The sequence below is a fragment of the Paramormyrops kingsleyae genome, chromosome 21 (genome assembly GCF_048594095.1).
Source record: "Paramormyrops kingsleyae isolate MSU_618 chromosome 21, PKINGS_0.4, whole genome shotgun sequence".
Taxonomy (NCBI): Eukaryota; Metazoa; Chordata; class Actinopteri; order Osteoglossiformes; family Mormyridae; genus Paramormyrops; species Paramormyrops kingsleyae.
In genome coordinates this window covers 15,769,983-15,787,274 of record NC_132817.1, presented here as the reverse complement: position 1 = coordinate 15,787,274, position 17,292 = coordinate 15,769,983, and the positions used below count along the sequence as shown (strand labels likewise).

Sequence of the window (17,292 nt, the reverse complement as noted above, 5' to 3'; positions counted from 1 at the left end):
CTGGGGTTGGGATAATGTGGGTCAGCTTGAGTGCAGCACTGGTCTGTGCTGCGTCTCTCTGGCTTTTCCGACATGAATGAGGTGAATCGGGATTCAGGCTGCAAAGGTGTGACGGGTGTGTGGAGGGGAGGGGAGGGGTGTCTGTGTTGTGTAGTAATGCCCAAACGGGGGGTGAGGGTAGCTGTCCAGTTACTAGCCGTCATGCTCCAGCTAATCCCGCCCTGTCTCTGTGCCCCCGCAGCGCCCGCTGACACATCGCCATGACGACACCGTCCCCTCCCGTCACCCTCCTGCTCGCCCTGCTCTGGCTCGCTGCCGCCACGTTCCCCGAGGAGCCGGGACCGCTGAACCCCGTGCCAACCGACGGTGGGTCCTACCACACTGGCAGGCTGAGGTCAGCCGGGCCCAGCGCCAGCTTAGAAATGTTGGGTGGGCCAGAGGATTACCTAAGCGGGTCGGGGGGGGGGGGGTGGATCTGACCCGTTTCTGTTTGCGATGCTGCTACGTACAGTATAGCCTACAGTAGTTCTACAAATGAGGGGAAAATATGTGTACAAATCACTAGGCTCTTTTAAAAAGGATTTGCCAAAAGGGTATTAAAACTTGCTAAATACCAATTTCCTGAAACTTGGAGAGTCATACGCTTGGCCCCGGGCCGCAGGGAAGGCCAAGCTTATGATTGGATGGACGATGGGCCCCGAGCCACCCCAGAGTATTTTCTGGAAAGTATGTGTGTGTGGGGGGGGGGGAGGGGGCAGTAATATTTTGGGGGCCATGCAAAGAATAATAATGATGACTGTCTCTGACTTCTATTATACACAAATAAAAAGTCACATTTTCCTAAATTAGACAATAATTGTGGCTGTAATGTGTTGTTGTTTATCCAGAGAAATATATTCCACTAATTTCTTATGATCTTTCACTAAAATAAATCTGACTCTTACAACCTCTTAATTTTGTTTTATTTTTCCAATAGACACGACACACGACACTCTTTCGTTACTATGTGGTCTGGAACCAGAGTGTTCTGTGGTTTCCGTGTTGGCTATTGAACAGCCTAATGAACTCCGTATCCAAGGCACTCGGTGCCATGTCATTTATTTTTTTTTAATTCCTCATCCAGTGGCCAATCAGATATCAGGGAGTGTCGATGTCACCCAATAGCCTCCTTGCGGCTCCTCCTCCCGGGAAGGGGTCACGAATAGAGGTCCAGACTACGTAGCTGTGGGTCAGGGTTAGCAGAGTTTGACGTGAACTTTGGGGAGTGACTGATGTGCTGCAGAAGTCTGGGAAAATGATGAATATTTCCCTAATGTGCATGTGCATGTTTAGTCTCATGGTGTGGCGGCGTAAACAGCGGCCTCTCTCAGGTCCTCTTAGCTCCTGCCCCGGCGGGTCATTCTCCAGACTCTGAGGCTCGGTCTGGCTGGGAAAACCATACGCTCCGCGGAACATGTGCGCTCTGTTGCCAATGTTTTCCCGGCCGCGCCCCCTGTTCTGGGTTCTAGGCTCTGTCCGCTGAACGCCATGTGACTCGAGTGGCGGGGGCCTGTGTGCTAAGCAGCCTTGAAGAGGGGGGAGGAGGGAGGGAGGGGCCGCGGAGCCATGTTCTTTCGCTGTCTTCCGTCAAGGGCAACGAGCCGATTTCCATTTTGCCCCTTGGCTGCACGAGTTTGCTGATATATTGCTGTGTTCTCAGCATGCCCCTCACCTCCAATCTGACTGTCCTCTGTTCTCTCAACCATTTCTTAACCCCTCACCCCCTCACCCAAAAAAAAAAAAACACCCTCTCTTTACAGTGGTCCGTCGGTATCCCGTGTTCCTGGGTCGTGCTCATCGATCGTCAACGAGACATGAGCGGCTGCACATACAGAGGATCCTCAAGGTGAACCGGACCCTCTACATCGGAGCCAGGTAACCAGCAGCAGCCACTACGCTAGAGCCAACCCCCCCCCCCCAAAGGTGTCACATGACAGACATACCATTGTCACATAAACCTGAACCCTTAACAGGATCTGTATTACCTCCACAATGTCAAGCACGAAATTAGCATAGCACTCCAGATGACGCTGAAGCTCTCCAAAATTAGGTATTGTGTTACAAATAAGAACCCTTTAACTGCCAAAAAATATGCTTCCCATTAAGCCAATGGACCCCAAGAGCTAAGGAGTTAAATGGCCTCATAACTTCGGAGAGAACTTGCATGTGGATGTCATTACTGGGGAGTAGGGAGGGGAAGCAGTATGCTTTACACCAGGAAATGACCAGGTCTTTGGCCTTGGCGGAGTCAGAAATCAGGCCCAGTATTAAATACGTCAGCGATAACGGTAGGGTGTCCCGCCACTATGCTTGATGGCCCAGTAATGAAATTCCTAAACCGGTATGGCCGTTATTTAACAAAATCTTATTAAAGTCACGCATTGTTTATGACCTCGCAGATGTTTCTAGTTGACCACGACCGAGGATGCGATGCGAAAGGTTGCTGTCAGTCACACTCTCACTGTGGAGGGCTATCACCCGGGGACAGGGGCTACGCCCAACCCTGGAACCTACCCCAGAAAGCGGCAGGAGGGACAGATCATTGAGCTGAAGGAACTAGAACCCATAAATAAATGTTCCAAATTCCAAGAAGTTGCTTGCTGTTGTACCTTTAGGCGAAGCAATTATCCTGCACAAACTCTTACCGTAATGGGTACACATGTAAAGCTGTAACCCACTGTGCAGAAACATATCTGAAAAACATTTTGAGTAAATATATCATTTAACTGAATCTGAGCGGTATGACGGCTCAGGGGGTATCGGTTGGGGAGTTGAATCCCGTGTGTGTTTGTGTTTTTGCGTGTGTGTGGATTTTGCATGTTCTCCGCATGTTACATGGCTCTACAATTGCAGTCCAAGAACATGCGGGCTATTTGGCATCTCCGAGCCGTCCGTACTGACTTTGTGTGTGTGCCCTGTGTTGGACGGGCATCCGGCCCATGATGTATCCCTACCTTGGAGTCTGTGTTTCCCGGGATGCGATCCAGGCACGCCGTGATCCTGTACCGAGAACGTGGGTAAGGATGGCGGAGCACAGGGCAGCCATGTCACTAGTGTCTAGGATAAGCTGTTGGACGATGGATGGATTAATTAAAATTATTATATAACGTTATTATTAATAACAGCAAGAGTAATATACCTTTTTTAAGGCTACAGTAAAGCACAAGACCAAGGGAAAGCAAGGTTCTGTAACTCAAAGGAAGCAGGCTAGGAAATGATGACTTAAACGACGGCTGTAGCACACGGTGGCGAGAGGAGCGACGTAGGCTGGAGGCCCTCAGATCGCCCTCTACAGGCCGTCCCGGCCGTCACACCCACACACAGACACTGCGCAGACTGTTGACGTACAGGGACTCTGTCGGCTGTAAACACACAAACCCTGAACCGGCCAGACACTGAGTTTACCATCTGTAGACAGAGACTGCATGCCAGCCACAGATACAGGAATACTGTCTTGGCTGCGGACACTGTTCCAGCCAAAGCCACATCGACAGGATGCTAGTCACAGACATATAGATCCTTTCGCAGCCGCAGAATAGCATGCAGGAGAGGCCGCCGGTCACAGACACACGGACACGCCTCACAGACCAGCCACAGACCCTGAACTAGCCTCAGACACGCGCTGCACCACCTGCAGACATACAGACGGGGCAGAAGACCAGTCAGACATATGTCTGAGCCACAGACTCTGCACCAGCCAATACCAGCTCCGTGTTGCAGGCTGGATGTCTGGCACTGAAGACACATGGGTCATTAGCCATCAGCCCAGGTGCTCATGGGAAGTGGAGGACCTGCTGGAACATTTTTAACACCAAAGGAGCTGTAATTCTGCTTTTAATATGTCAATATAAAATGCACAGTGTTAGTCATGAATAGTCCATGGTTTTTATAGGCCTTGTGTTTGCTAGGAGTGGTGAGACATAGCGAGATGGGAGCAAGTCAGTGGAAATTATTTTCATATGCTAATACAGGACAGTGTTGAAGTGGCGGGGGCCACGACTCCCAGAAACCGATTTCCTGTGTGATTATCCTCCCTCAGAATTCTTCAGATCAGTACCTGGCGGATCCTTTTAAGTAATCTGGAGACCATGGAAAGGTATAAGCACTCTGGTTGTGTTACGGAGGCTTTAACCAATAGGAAGGGAGCTTAGAAGGGGCTGGAGGTCTGTGATTGGTTGATTCCATCATCCTCATGGGTAAAACCAGGAGGCTCTGGCATGTGACCCGTGCCCCGACATCACGCCCTTCTCGCATTCCCACACGTCGGCACCCGTAATTAATGTGAGCTGGAAACAGACACGCACGGCTTGCCTGACATCGCGGGGAAAGAAAAAATGGCCCCATAAATCGTGCGACTGCTAATGGCCCACGGGGGGCGCATCGCAAACAGAGCAGCTGTTTAACGGTGACACGGTACGTGGGTTCTCGCCTCGGACTAAGCGATGGCGGCCGGCGCCGGGCACAGCACGGTTCAGCGGTCTGGCTCCCGCGGTCCGGCTCCCGCGGCCCCGCTGGGTTTTTCCGTATGGTTAACGCTACAACCTGCCCGACAGGGATGACCTGTTCCGCGTGGAGCTGGACAACGTCGCTGGAGACGAGATGTTCTACAGCAAGGTGAGTTCTGCCTGCCACATTGCCCACCCCACCCCCATTCCACCCCCCCGACACACGGACATGCGTGAATTCTCCCCGCCGCTGAGGTTTAATCGTCTGCGTGTCATTTTTCTGCCCAGAGGCGAACATGGGAGTCCAACAAGAACGACATCCGAATCTGCAGGATGAAAGGCAAGCACGAGGTGAGAGCTGGAGCTATCAAGGGCCAAAGGTCAAAGGTCATGCGTAAATACACGTAAATATAACAAGGACCTCTGTCCGTAGAGGCATGCAGCCCGGCTTGCCGCTTCACACACCTCCTGAGCTGTCTCTCTGCTCTGAAACACCGCGTCTTATCAATGGGTGTCTATGAACACAAACCAGTGACACCCCTAAAAATGACCCGTCCCACCCAGTACATGGGACAAAGGCTCTGGGGTGCAGACGGGGAAAGGGCCATGGGAATTCAGTGAATTCAGGAAATCACCGGAATCGTGTCAAATGGATGTTCAACTCGGGAGATTCTAGGATTTGTCCCTTGGGGGTTGGGGGGGGGGCTTCAGCCAGCAAGAAATATGGGATGAAATTGCCAAATGGATTTAGAATATTAATTTTAATGGGTGCTGAGACAAAAAATACGGTGGCTGAAGTCCCCAACATGGGGTCTAGAATGGCCTGTGGTTCAAGTCCATCGCTAATGACATTTCACCGTGGTGGTCAGGCAGCGATCTGAGTGTGTGGCAGGAGTAGCTCGCCGACATGCCTGCGCCGTGATATTTCTATACCCCTGTGCACATGCACACCCACCGTTACTGATCTCCATCCCTCTGGACTCCATTTTGCCCCAGAAATGATTTTGTCAGGTGTGAGTTATTAGCTGTCAGGGTAATTGGTTTCGTAATTAAATGTTTCTGGTTGGCTGATCACAATGGACATATCCTCATAATGGAGTGAGAAACGTGATTTTCCGGCCCTGTTCCCGCTGTCCCTCCCCGCCCCCATGCGCCGGTAGCACCAGGGGATACCGTTTGGTTGAATGCAAATGTACTGGGTCAGTTCTGCTTGGTTCCGAGGCCTCTGCCCCCTCCTGTGTTCAGCCCGGACGCGGACGCGTTCCAGGGAAATTTAATCCGGCCTAACTGCTCGCTCATTTAAAACCTTGTCACCGCAAATGTTTCAGTCTGGCTCGGCAGGTAATACCTGGTGCTGTGTGTCCCTTTTAAGAGAGAAAAAATTGCAGTCCGGAAATATCCCGCCTCTGTTCTAGCCTCTGCCTTTCGTTTCGTTCCTCAGCTTCAGGGCTGGCTTGTTTCTAGGTAATCAGATGTAAAATTAGGTGCAGATTATTAAAATCTGTTTTCACACTCTACAGGATGCCAACCTGACTTGCAGGAAAATAGCAGAAAAGTAACACGGCCCTTTGTCAGTGTCTGTGTTCTGCTTTCTGTGTTCCTGTTCCTGTATGGCGGGGCCTTGGCCGTATTGGCCTCCACAAAGCCTGCGGTGATGTTAAATGCGGGGTGAGCAGTGCTTGTAAGAGCGCGGCTTTTTACCTGGGAGACTGGAGGCCGGAGCTTTTGTGGTCACCACCACCTGACCGCCTTCCAGCGTCTGGCGTCAGCTGCCTGTCCTCGCTGATCAAGGTCAGCGCGGCTGCTTGGCCGCATGTGGACCATCGGCGCGCTCCGGCGCAGAGGAAATGCGCCTGTTGCAGTTTGGCAGCTGGATGACTTTGACCCCGTACTGAGAGTTTACATGAGGTGCACGGCGTGGAGAAACCTCGCGCCCCCCCCCCCAACCAGGGGCATTGTGGGTAATCTTCTCTACATACCAATGGTTAATGTGATCAGAGAGTGACTTTCTGTTTATTTTAGTACCAGCTACATTCTTTTACAGGGTGCTGATGTCATAGAGAAGCTGCATTTCATCATTGTTATTAACTGGGAAAACAGTTTATTGAGGAAAAACAGACACTCGCATATTTTTAAACAGCCCACGAGTTCACCCATATGGGCTATTTCCAGTCAGGAAGCTGCACTGGGACTGGGCTGGACTGGACCTCTTCATTCTTGTTCCTTCCCTCTTTCTGTCTGTCCTCATTTTACTGTCTCCACTCCTCCGTGCTCCTCCATCTGTTTTTGCATGTCTTTCTTCGCCCCCTTCCTTGCCTGGTCAGGTGACCATTCAGGGGTGTAATACACACCTTATACCGCAATGTGCTGTGTTATACCATAATGTGCTGTCTTATACCATAAAGTCTACGGCAGTCAAAGAAAATGCTTAAAGCTATTCATCTGAGCAGTGTGTCTATATTTGCTCAGAAACACACACACACAATTTATCATTAGAATATATGCAAATTTACGTTAACAAAAAAAAACTAATGAGAACTAAAGACGCAGACATACAGGTTCTGTCCCAGAATCTTGGTTTAGTTTTGTTTTCTGGGGGCTCATGTGGATGCATCTCTGCCAAGGGACACAGGTGGCGCTGTGCCGGGCCAGTGCCCAGGGGCTGGGGGGGCGTTGGTGGGAGAGGCGGGGCAGGCTGACAGAGACAAGGGAGCTGGATGGGACTGCAGGGGTCTGGCTTTAGTACGGACAGATAGGCAGGCAACACGTGCAGAGACAAAAACCCTCGCGGACTGGCGGTATAGAGACGATGGAGTGGGGGATCCGGACTTGAGAGAAAAGCGATTCAGGAGTTCGGAGTTTGGAGACTCCTGGTGTTCAGTATTTCATACTTCGAACAGGTCGTCCGTGTGCACAAGGATCAGCCCAAAGCCATTAGAGAGCAGAGCAGCGAACACCCCCAGTCAGCGTCACGCACAAACTTTGCAGAAATTTTTGGACCGTGACTCACCCGTCGATACTTGGCACCGCTGACCCCGTGTGTGGCACAGCAAAAACAAACTGGGGGTCTCTGTAATGAATGTGCAAACAGCAGGCAGCGGGAGGCGCACACACACACACACACACGCACAGACAAATAAACAGGCAGGAATGGGGATGGTAATTTCTCTCACTCTTGCCCACCACACTGTTGGCCCCTGCTGTCATTCTGAGAAAAATGAGACCCCTGAAGGGTCTGTGTGTGGGAAATGGGGGGGGGGGGGTGGCCACGTCATCTCATTTGGATGGAGCAACATTCAGTCTCTCCAGTCTCCTGTAATTTCACGCTTTAATAAAAATGTCAGGGACTACAAAGGTAGCAAGCATTCTGTCTGTCTTCCTTTTGTCCACTTTGTGTCGTCTTACTTATTATTAACCATTTTTAATCTCTTATCTCTTGTTTTAGGATGAGTGTCGGAATTTTATAAAGGTCTTATTGAGCCGGCCAGGTGGTCTGTTCATCTGTGGGACAAACGCCTTCAACCCTCTGTGTGCCAATTACACTGTAAGTACCTGTAGATCGAAGGCAACTACACTTCAGCCACCTGCAGCTCTATATAAAACTGCTGCAGCCCCACGGGTAGCCATTGGTGGCCCTCGGGGGCCCTCGGGGGCCCTGGGTGGACCTGGACAGTGCAGCTGAAACTCAGGCCCACCCAGTCAGCGTTCAAAGCGAGTAATACAGTACAGAGCAGAACGATATGATTGTGTCTGACAGGCATGTGTGTGCTTGGTTAGATCAATCGGAGGAAAAGTGCTGTTGAAAGGCAAATAGATTTTTCTTTCCCTCTGTTCGTTTGGTCTTAGTAATGCGGGTCATTTAAAAACTGATAAAATAAAATGCAGTGGCATCTGTTCTGTGATTTTGACGCCAAGTGAATCGTTATGGGACTGACCCACCTGATTTTCTGCCCTCCCCCCCCCACGCTGTGATTTCTGGCTCTGCTATTGATACAAAACTAACTGCACAATTAATGCCTGCAGATCTATGCAAAGCCAACCACAGAACTCTGAAGTCCTTTAATAACAATCCAGATGTCGATGGGTGTTAATTGTACTGGCTATCGTCTAATACAGAAATCACTGCAGTGTTTAAGTACACACACATCAATACAAAATATCCATCTATGCTATAACCATATTCTGATCTATACAAAATCTATCTGAAATGTGCAAATGATTTTTGCTAGAACATTACGTTTGTATTAGCTAAAAACATTTTTACTCAACCACAATAACATTTTGCGAGACCTTCATCCTTCTTTTTCATCAGGTCATATTGGTTTTGTTGCACAAAGTTTAACACTATATTGAGGACTCCATAATGGAATTCAGTTTAACAAACTCATCAGAATGCAATAAGTCACAGTGTATGTATGACTAAGTCGGCGTTCATTGATTCGGCTTAACTTTAAGGCTACAATCTGCAAGAAAGCAGGATGAGTGACCAGTGTGGAAGCAGCTTTAATTCACCCATATTTGTTTTGGTGTTTTGCCTGATGAGATGGGAACCTGCTGTCTGACACATCTCACACCTGCAGGATCACACCTGCTGTCTGACACTTCATACACCGGCAGGATCATACCTGCTGTTTGACACATCATACACCTGCAGGATCACACCTGCTGTCTGACACATCATACACCTGCAGGATCACACCTGCTGTCTGACACATCATACACCTGCAGGATCACACCTGCTGTCTGACACATCATACACCGGCAGGATCACACCTGCTGTCTGACACATCATACACCTGCAGGATCATACCTGCTGTCTGACACATTGCACACCGGCAGGATCACACCTGCTGTCTGACACATCATACACCTGCAGGATCACACCTGCTGTCTGACACATCATACACCTGCAGGATCACACCTGCTGTCTGACACATTGCACACCGGCAGGATCATACCTGCTGTCTGACACATCATACACCTGCAGGATCACACCTGGTGTTTGACACATCATACACCTGCAGGATCACACCTGGTGTTTGACACATCATACACCTGCAGGATCACACCTGCTGTTTGACACATCATACACCTGCAGGATCACACCTGGTGTTTGACACATCATACACCTGCAGGATCACACCTGCTGTTTGACACATCATACACCTGCAGGATCACACCTGCTGTCTGACACATCATACACCTGCAGGATCATACCTGCTGTCTGACACATCATACACCTGCAGGATCATACCTGCTGTCTGACACATCATACACCTACAAGATCATACCTGCTGTCTGACACATCATACACCTACAAGATCATACCTGCTGTCTGACACATCATACACCTACAAGATCATACCTGCTGTCTGACACATCATACACCTACAGGATCATACCTGCTGTCTGACACATCATACACCTGCAGGATCACACCTGCTGTCTGACACATCATACACCTACAGGATCACACCTGCTGTCTGACACATCATACACCTGCAGGATCACACCTGCTGTCTGACACATCATACACCTACAGGATCACACCTGCTGTCTGACACATTGCACACCGGCAGGATCATACCTGCTGTCTGACACAATTCTTCGCACTGCAGTCTTCAGAGAGAATAGGGCAGATTGATTTGTTGGTCTTACTGATGGTATGGTAGGCGCTTGTTTTTCTCTTTCTGTGAAGATTCAAGAGCTTGCCTTCATCAGTTAAATCAATTTATATTGACTTTGAAATATGCTAACATAACTGCTGTATGCTGATGCCTGGATCCTCTTTGTCTGGTGGCTCAAAGCTTTGCCTTGAGAGGGCTGGTATTAACATTGTCAGTTGTTGGTGGTCCTTGTTTTCTTTAGTATTCAGTAGTGATAGCCTGTGATGTTGCAGTGGGATCCATCTTCCTTCACAGAAGGACAGTCTGGAGATGGTCGGAGAGGTCATTGGTGGGATGGCCCGGTGCCCCTACGACCCTAAACACGCCAACGTGGCCCTGTTTGCAGGTAGTGTGTCACGTCGTGTGCCACACATTTCTTGTTCTTCTCACCAGTGAATACTAGAAACCCACTTTAGAAACCCAAACGCCCCCCCCCCCGCCGAGTCCCACTCAGTCCCCTGCCTTTGCTGGCATTACAGTGTTCTTATAACTGCTATCTGAAGGCCATTCTTAAAGTGCCATTAAATATGAATAAAAGACTCGCCCACCCTCTTTGATCTTCCACTCGGCCCCGCCCTTTCTGTTCTTTCTGCATTGGCCCCGTTCTGCCAATCATGTATGTATGTATCATTTCTGCAGCGTTTGTTTCTGTCTACTGTAACCCATGTCATTTTCTCTCTATCTCTCTCTCCCCTTTACCCTTCCACCCCTCCCTTAAATTAACGCCACAACTTCCGCATTTGCACTGTTCTTCCCCCCCCCCCCCGTGTTGACGCCGTATTCGTCTTCCCTTATTTAGAGGGCAGCCTCTTCACCGCCACAGTGACAGACTTCCTGGCCATCGATGCCGTCATCTACCGCAGCCTGGGGGAGAGTGCGGCCCTGCGGACCATCAAGCACGACTCCAAGTGGTTCCGAGGTACTACGTTCTGACTGATCGGACTGTCTCACACTTGTAGCACTCGACTGCAAAAATAATAAGGCTAGGTCAACACTCATTTTTTTTAATCAATGCTGCATGAATAAAACAAACATTAAGCGGAATTTTAAAAGGAACTGTTTTCTTCAGCTTCTGTATACTGATATAAAATACAGGTGTCTTATACCTGCAACATTCTTAGTGGTATAAATTATGGTCATCTCACACATACAACACTCCTACTGATTGAAATTACAGTTGTCTCACACTCCGTTCTAATATAAATAAATATAGTAGTATTTGGGAAATGGCACAGACATATCTCTCCTGCCTTTTTAATACTGTAATTCAGTATGAATGCCCCCTTATCGTGGCCACTATTCATTTCGCTGTTTTCCTGCTTTGTGACGATGCTACTCGTGTTAGCATTTATAGCTGTGCTAGTCTACATCTCGCCCAACATTAGTGTGGGTGCTGTTACCATGGCGATCTGCGGTAAGCAGGGAGAAGGGCTGTGTCAGGGTCCTGTGATACTGTGTTATGGGCGTTTTTGTTTTTTTTTCCTACTTTCAGAGCCGTTTTTCGTCAGCGCCGTGGAGTGGGGACCGCATATATACTTCTTTTTCCGAGAAATGGCCATGGAGTTCAACTACCTGGAGAAGGTATGCTTTGGAATAGCAAAGCACAGTATGGGTAAAACAACAAGGCACATAGACCATACGAATGCTGCTTGGTCCCCGGTACCTGTTGTTGGCCTGCGTGTGAGATATTTTAGTAAAAATTCCAGGCCAGAGAGGCCTGTAATCTTTCAGCATTAAATGGACATGATGGCTGAGGTAAATGTGATCAATCAAGGAGAGCTTGGAATTCACCTAAAACTCGAAACAATTCGTTTTCTGGGTGAGCATACGTGTTTGATAAGCTACAAAATCCACAAGGGTAGGATCTCAAGGGACATTGTGAGTGTTCCTCAGTGAATTTATAGACAGCATTTGAATCAGCAATGGCATTTGGCTTTAATAAAAAGTATTTCGTCAGCAGGCATTGTTTACTTTTAACATGTCCTTCCCAAGGGTAAACATTTAGTTTCTTTTTTCTTTTTTTTAGAAACTATTAAGGTATTTTTTTGGCTGGAGTTAGCTTCTCTGTATGTGTGTGTGTGTGTGTGTGTGTGTGCAAAAATGTGAGTGTTTGTGTGAGCGACAGGGGATTGTTATCTGAGTCTGTATGCATTTGTAAGTCGATGCTTGGGTGCTTGGGGACACACACAGATATCGCCACAAGGGTTCCAGATTTTTTTGTCTTCCTTTTGAGTGTTTTTGTGTTTGGATATACAGGTCTTGCTAACTTTCTTGGCTCAGTCGGGAACTGTCTCCAGAGTGACAGCTGAGAGGATGACCACTAAAAAACCTCATTGTCTTACTGAATATGCTTTCTGAGCATTTGGGTATTTTTTTACTCTCAGACTCAAAACCTCAGTGCATTAATTTAGCAACAATGACTGCAACTATCCACTGATTAATCAATCTTTTATACAATCTTGAAGACATTTTGGCTCATTCTTCCATGCAGAATTACATGCAATTCATGCAGTGTCATTTCTCAGGTTTTGCTACAATGTACAAAAGGAGTTTAGGTCTCAACTTAGACTCTTTTCTTGCCATTCAACCATTTTGTCATAGTGTGTTTCAGGTCATTGTTAGCTGCTCTTCAGCCTGCATACAGATGGCCTGATGTTCTCCTGTAAAATTGAGACTGATGCTAAAACCACGATATCTGACTCTTACTCTGAGGTCCTTACTGGGGAACATAGTGTTTGGTATTAATCAGACATAACGTCTCCATGTCAGACAAAAAGTTCCATTGTTGGCCTCTCTGTCCATAGAACATTGTTCTAAGAACCTTTGAAGATCATGCAAGTGGTTTTTGGAAAACTTGGGATGACATAGTGTTTTCCCCCCTGGCTAGTTGGCCACATATCCTGTTTTATTGTATAGTCACACACCCTGACCTCAGGGGAGACCCGAGGGAACAGAGGCACTGTGATTCTTCTCCAGGGTTTTTCACGAGCTAATAGGTGAATTTATGCGTTTGCACTGCATGACTCTGACTGGTGCGGTTAAACGACAAGATGCATCGGCAACTTTTTGAACCCTGGATGGGGTCATGAGGAATTGATTTGATCGATTAATTGAGCTGAATTTGATTGAGCTAAATTTGATTGATGCCTCTAGATTCACTCTAATGGGCCAAAGTTAGTCTGATTTATAATCAGTTCAACGATCTGATTCTTTATTTGGCTTAACTAGATGGGAATTAATTATTCGCACCTCAGTATTGCATTTTTGATTCTCTCCATGTCTGTACACAAAATAAATGAAAGAAACTCTAAGTCATTAGGATGAGGTCTTTCTCTCCAGGCTCATCTCCCAACACCTGCTAAAATATCAAAACAAATTTGATGTGAAAAATGATTTCAGGTGCTGAAAATCATACGTGACATATGATCTTCGGCTGTAACACGCGTGTGTCTGCAGGTGATGGTGTCTCGGGTGGCGCGGGTGTGTAAGGGAGACCTGGGCGGGTCTCAGCGGGTCCTGGAGAAGCAGTGGACGTCCTTCCTGAAAGCCCGTCTCAATTGCTCTGTGCCTGGCGACGCCCACTTCTACTTCAACCAGCTGCACTCCACCAGCCCCGTGCTTCACTTGCATGGCAGGGACATCATCCTGGGGGTGTTCTCCACGCCCACAAACAGGTACCACCACCAGGGGGCGCTGTGTGAAAATGGTGTGAACAGATTGCCGGTTATAATGACATCACTGCTTCAGAAGTGATTAAATAAACTAAGCACTCCAAGTACTTGCCAGTACTGGATTAGGATTTGCAGATACTGAGATATTCCTGCATTTTACCCACTCTGGTAACACTTCTCTTGCGGAGGCACAAATAATGTATTATTATGCTATTACTTGTATGCTATTATGCTATTACTTGTATTAATTAAACATAAGTAATAGCGTTACTTAGAATTAAGAATTAATTAACCACAAACTAAGTCTTAGTTACACACTGGTCTCATGCTTATTCATCTTTAATGACCTGGGAGACATCTTCTATCTCAAGCAGTTACTATATTTACTACTTTGTCTGTTAATTCTGTAAACCAACAGAAGGAACAATTAATGAATAATCAGGGAAATAGTGGGAAATAATCATGTTTGTTCACCATTAATGAACCATAACGCATCTTTTATCTCTAGTAGGGACTATATTTGTTCCTGATTTGTATTTAGTAGTAACTGAGTTACTACTAGGTAAGGGCGCCCCCTCGAGTAAAGTGTCACCCCTACATCAGAAGTAAACAGCTTGTTGGTGCTGATTTCTGGTAGCTTAATTTCATTTGTCATAGCCAAAATAAACTAGCCAAAAATAGATATGTTAGTTCAAAGTTTAAGAATGGCTCAGTGATGAATGGCGACCGATCAACCAAAAAAAAAAAACGCAGCCAACAGCAAATCCGTGAAAAATGCCCTACTCCGTAAATATCAGTCGAGAGACTTTGAGTGGTCGAGGCATTCAGCTGGAAATTAGGAGCGCCACTGCCATGAAGGGAAAAGAGCTGTTTACCTCGTACTGAAGGTATTTCTGCAGCCTCGACAACAGGCATTACCACTAGTGGGCAAAGGCTCAGAGGGCTGAATTATGGGTAAAAAAAAAAATCAAAGGGACAACATCACATAATAGTGTAATCACAGAAAAACATGTAATGCAGCATCAAAGCATGGGTCATTGCACAGCTACATGGATAGTGTGGTAGACAGGCATGGAATCAGTCCCTGATAACAGCCCCATGGAGCGACGAACTAGTACACAGCAATTTAATGATATAATAAAGTGAGCTTGGTTACAGTACATGAGAAACCCGGGTCTCACGTGTCCAGTTTTCAGAATCTTTTCCTCTATCCCACATTCTCTTTTCCTGTTGGAATGTCGCCATTTTTCCACAAAGAGCTTCATCTTCCAGGCCTCTAGCGGATGATCTTTGCTCAACATAGATGTCAATTTTTTTGCCTACAAGTTGGAGTCTAAATTTTGATAATATGGCCAAACTAGTTGAGCCCCCCCCCCCTTGACACGTTGAGGGGTGCCTGGTTGGAAGCAGCAGAGCTCGGTTGCCCCCAGCTTGCTCTCGGGGAATAATAGCACCCCCTCCTCACTCGCCTCATTATCTGTAGCGGGTCTACAGTCAGAAGGAAAATCTGTTACTGTGATGGACATGATTGGACATGGTGGCCTGGGCTCACTCCCAAGGGAACAATGTACCCAGCTGGACCCCCTGCCCTCCCACCTCTGAGCCAATCACAGGCTGTCACATCGAGGCTCACACAGAGGTTGTGGGGAACCAGTCCAGCTCAACCGTCCAATCACAGCTCGAAGCCCGCTCAGCCATCCAATCCGGCGACGACCGGGAAGTGTGGCTGCTGGAGCTGCTTCCTGATGCGGCACCATGGGGCACAGCAGTTGGCCAGTCCATCCGGCTCTCCCTGTGTCTGCTGTCCGCTGAGCAATTCAGTCCAGGCCGGAGTGTTCCCATGCTATCGCTCGGAAAAACAGCCCGTCTCTCCAGGGGCCTTTCGTGGCACAGAATTCCCACAATGTAATTTGCTTTAACAAATTCAGAACACCGCTTTTATTTGAGTGTGATGAGCAGCCTGTGGTCCTCTTAAGGATAATGAAAGGCATATTTACATCTAAAGAGATATTTACAAAGTGTGCCCTGTTTTATAATTCAAGAGTGTGCTGAGTTTACTACTGGCTCACATGAGAAGCTTAACGTTAATGAATATCGACTGCATCGCAAGGAAAGATGGAGGGGGTTTATGGGCCGTGTGGTTATGAGGCATATGGCATAAGTTATGGCCGACGTTCCTCCATAGGAAAGCTCTCCATTTTTTCCCCGCAAGTCAAGCCCACTGGATTGACGGAGACCATAAAGGCGGCAGAATCTCTATGAGAGTAGATTCTTCCTAGAAAACTCCCTCTGGATGGTGGAGACGGTCTTGCATTGTATTACACCACACTGAGGTCGAGCATTTAAAGCGGTAGAGCGGCATGCCTGTCGGTTGACGTGTGTGAGGGTATCTTCTGTGGTGGAGGTCTCTTGCTGATGCTGGCTGTCCACATCCCACAGCATTCCCGGGTCGGCTGTGTGCGCCTTCGACATGCAGAAGCTCGCCCGGGTGTTTGAGGGCCGGTTCAAGGAGCAGAAGTCCTCCGAGTCCATCTGGACCCCAGTCCCAGATGAACTTGTCCCCCAGCCCAGGTAGGTATTCCCCATGAGTTGGGCATTCTTGGATCCATCTCCACATCTTCACCACCAGTATGACCATTATGACATTAGTATGACCTCCCATCAAGTCCTCGAAAACATATCCCGACCTTTGCTCTTAGGCCAGGGGGCTGTGCCGTCCAGGGGTCAAAGTTCAACTCCTCCACCGCCTTCCCGGACGAGGTGCTGAATTTTGTGAAGACTCACCCGCTGATGGATGAGACGGTGCCCTCACTCGGTCAGAGCCCTTGGATTGTGAAGACAATGGTCAGGTGAGCTATCACCTCATTCATCTTTACAGCTCCACAAAGGGACTCAGAAACGTTTATAAGTCTGTGCGAATCCCAGTTAATAATAATCCACTTTACTACTTGGTGTAAAGATCAAGTATGAACTCTCCAACAGACTCCAAATATGAGGCTGTGCTAGGTATGTTCCCACATAAACACAGTACTTTGTATCTTTCTAAGTACTGGATTATTACGAATGATGTATCTATTAAAGATTTAGGATGGAACATTCTATGTAATTCGATGCAGTCTTGCACAACTGGTTTTATTCTGAGGCTATAAATCCTTAGAAATCTTTCTGGTTTTCCACCAGCTACTCTTGGTGTCCCACTGTTTGCAGTTTTTTTTTATGTACTAATGGGCAATCATCAACCGCACGGGGAGATGCAATCCAGACCAAAGACACCCGGCTGGCGTTTACACTCGCAGAACATCATCAAAAGACACCGGCATAGTGTAAAATCTTGCACTTTATGGAAATATCCAAAGTGATATTAATACAGTGCGATTGTAACTAGAACAATATCCTGCATGTCTTGTGAGCCAGCAAGCAGAATTTCCTGCTATGAAAAGCGCGCTCTGCTATGTGGAACACTGGTAACAG

The 17,292-nt window shown here is 47.7% G+C and overlaps 1 protein-coding gene across 1 annotated transcript in view; it reads left to right on the top strand.

Moving 5' to 3' along the window:
* Positions 1-17,292, top strand: part of LOC111836575 (semaphorin-6B-like) — a 52,354-nt gene that overhangs the window by 25,933 nt on the left and 9,129 nt on the right. Inside the window, exons 2-12 of the mRNA XM_023797963.2 lie at positions 242-366; positions 1,800-1,914; positions 4,593-4,653; positions 4,773-4,835; positions 7,930-8,028; positions 10,406-10,496; positions 10,950-11,069; positions 11,643-11,731; positions 13,607-13,824; positions 16,261-16,392; positions 16,521-16,670. Of these exons, the coding sequence (XP_023653731.1) occupies positions 261-366; positions 1,800-1,914; positions 4,593-4,653; positions 4,773-4,835; positions 7,930-8,028; positions 10,406-10,496; positions 10,950-11,069; positions 11,643-11,731; positions 13,607-13,824; positions 16,261-16,392; positions 16,521-16,670 (1,244 nt within the window). The 5' untranslated portion in view covers positions 242-260. The remainder of the gene's footprint in view (positions 1-241; positions 367-1,799; positions 1,915-4,592; positions 4,654-4,772; positions 4,836-7,929; positions 8,029-10,405; positions 10,497-10,949; positions 11,070-11,642; positions 11,732-13,606; positions 13,825-16,260; positions 16,393-16,520; positions 16,671-17,292) is intronic.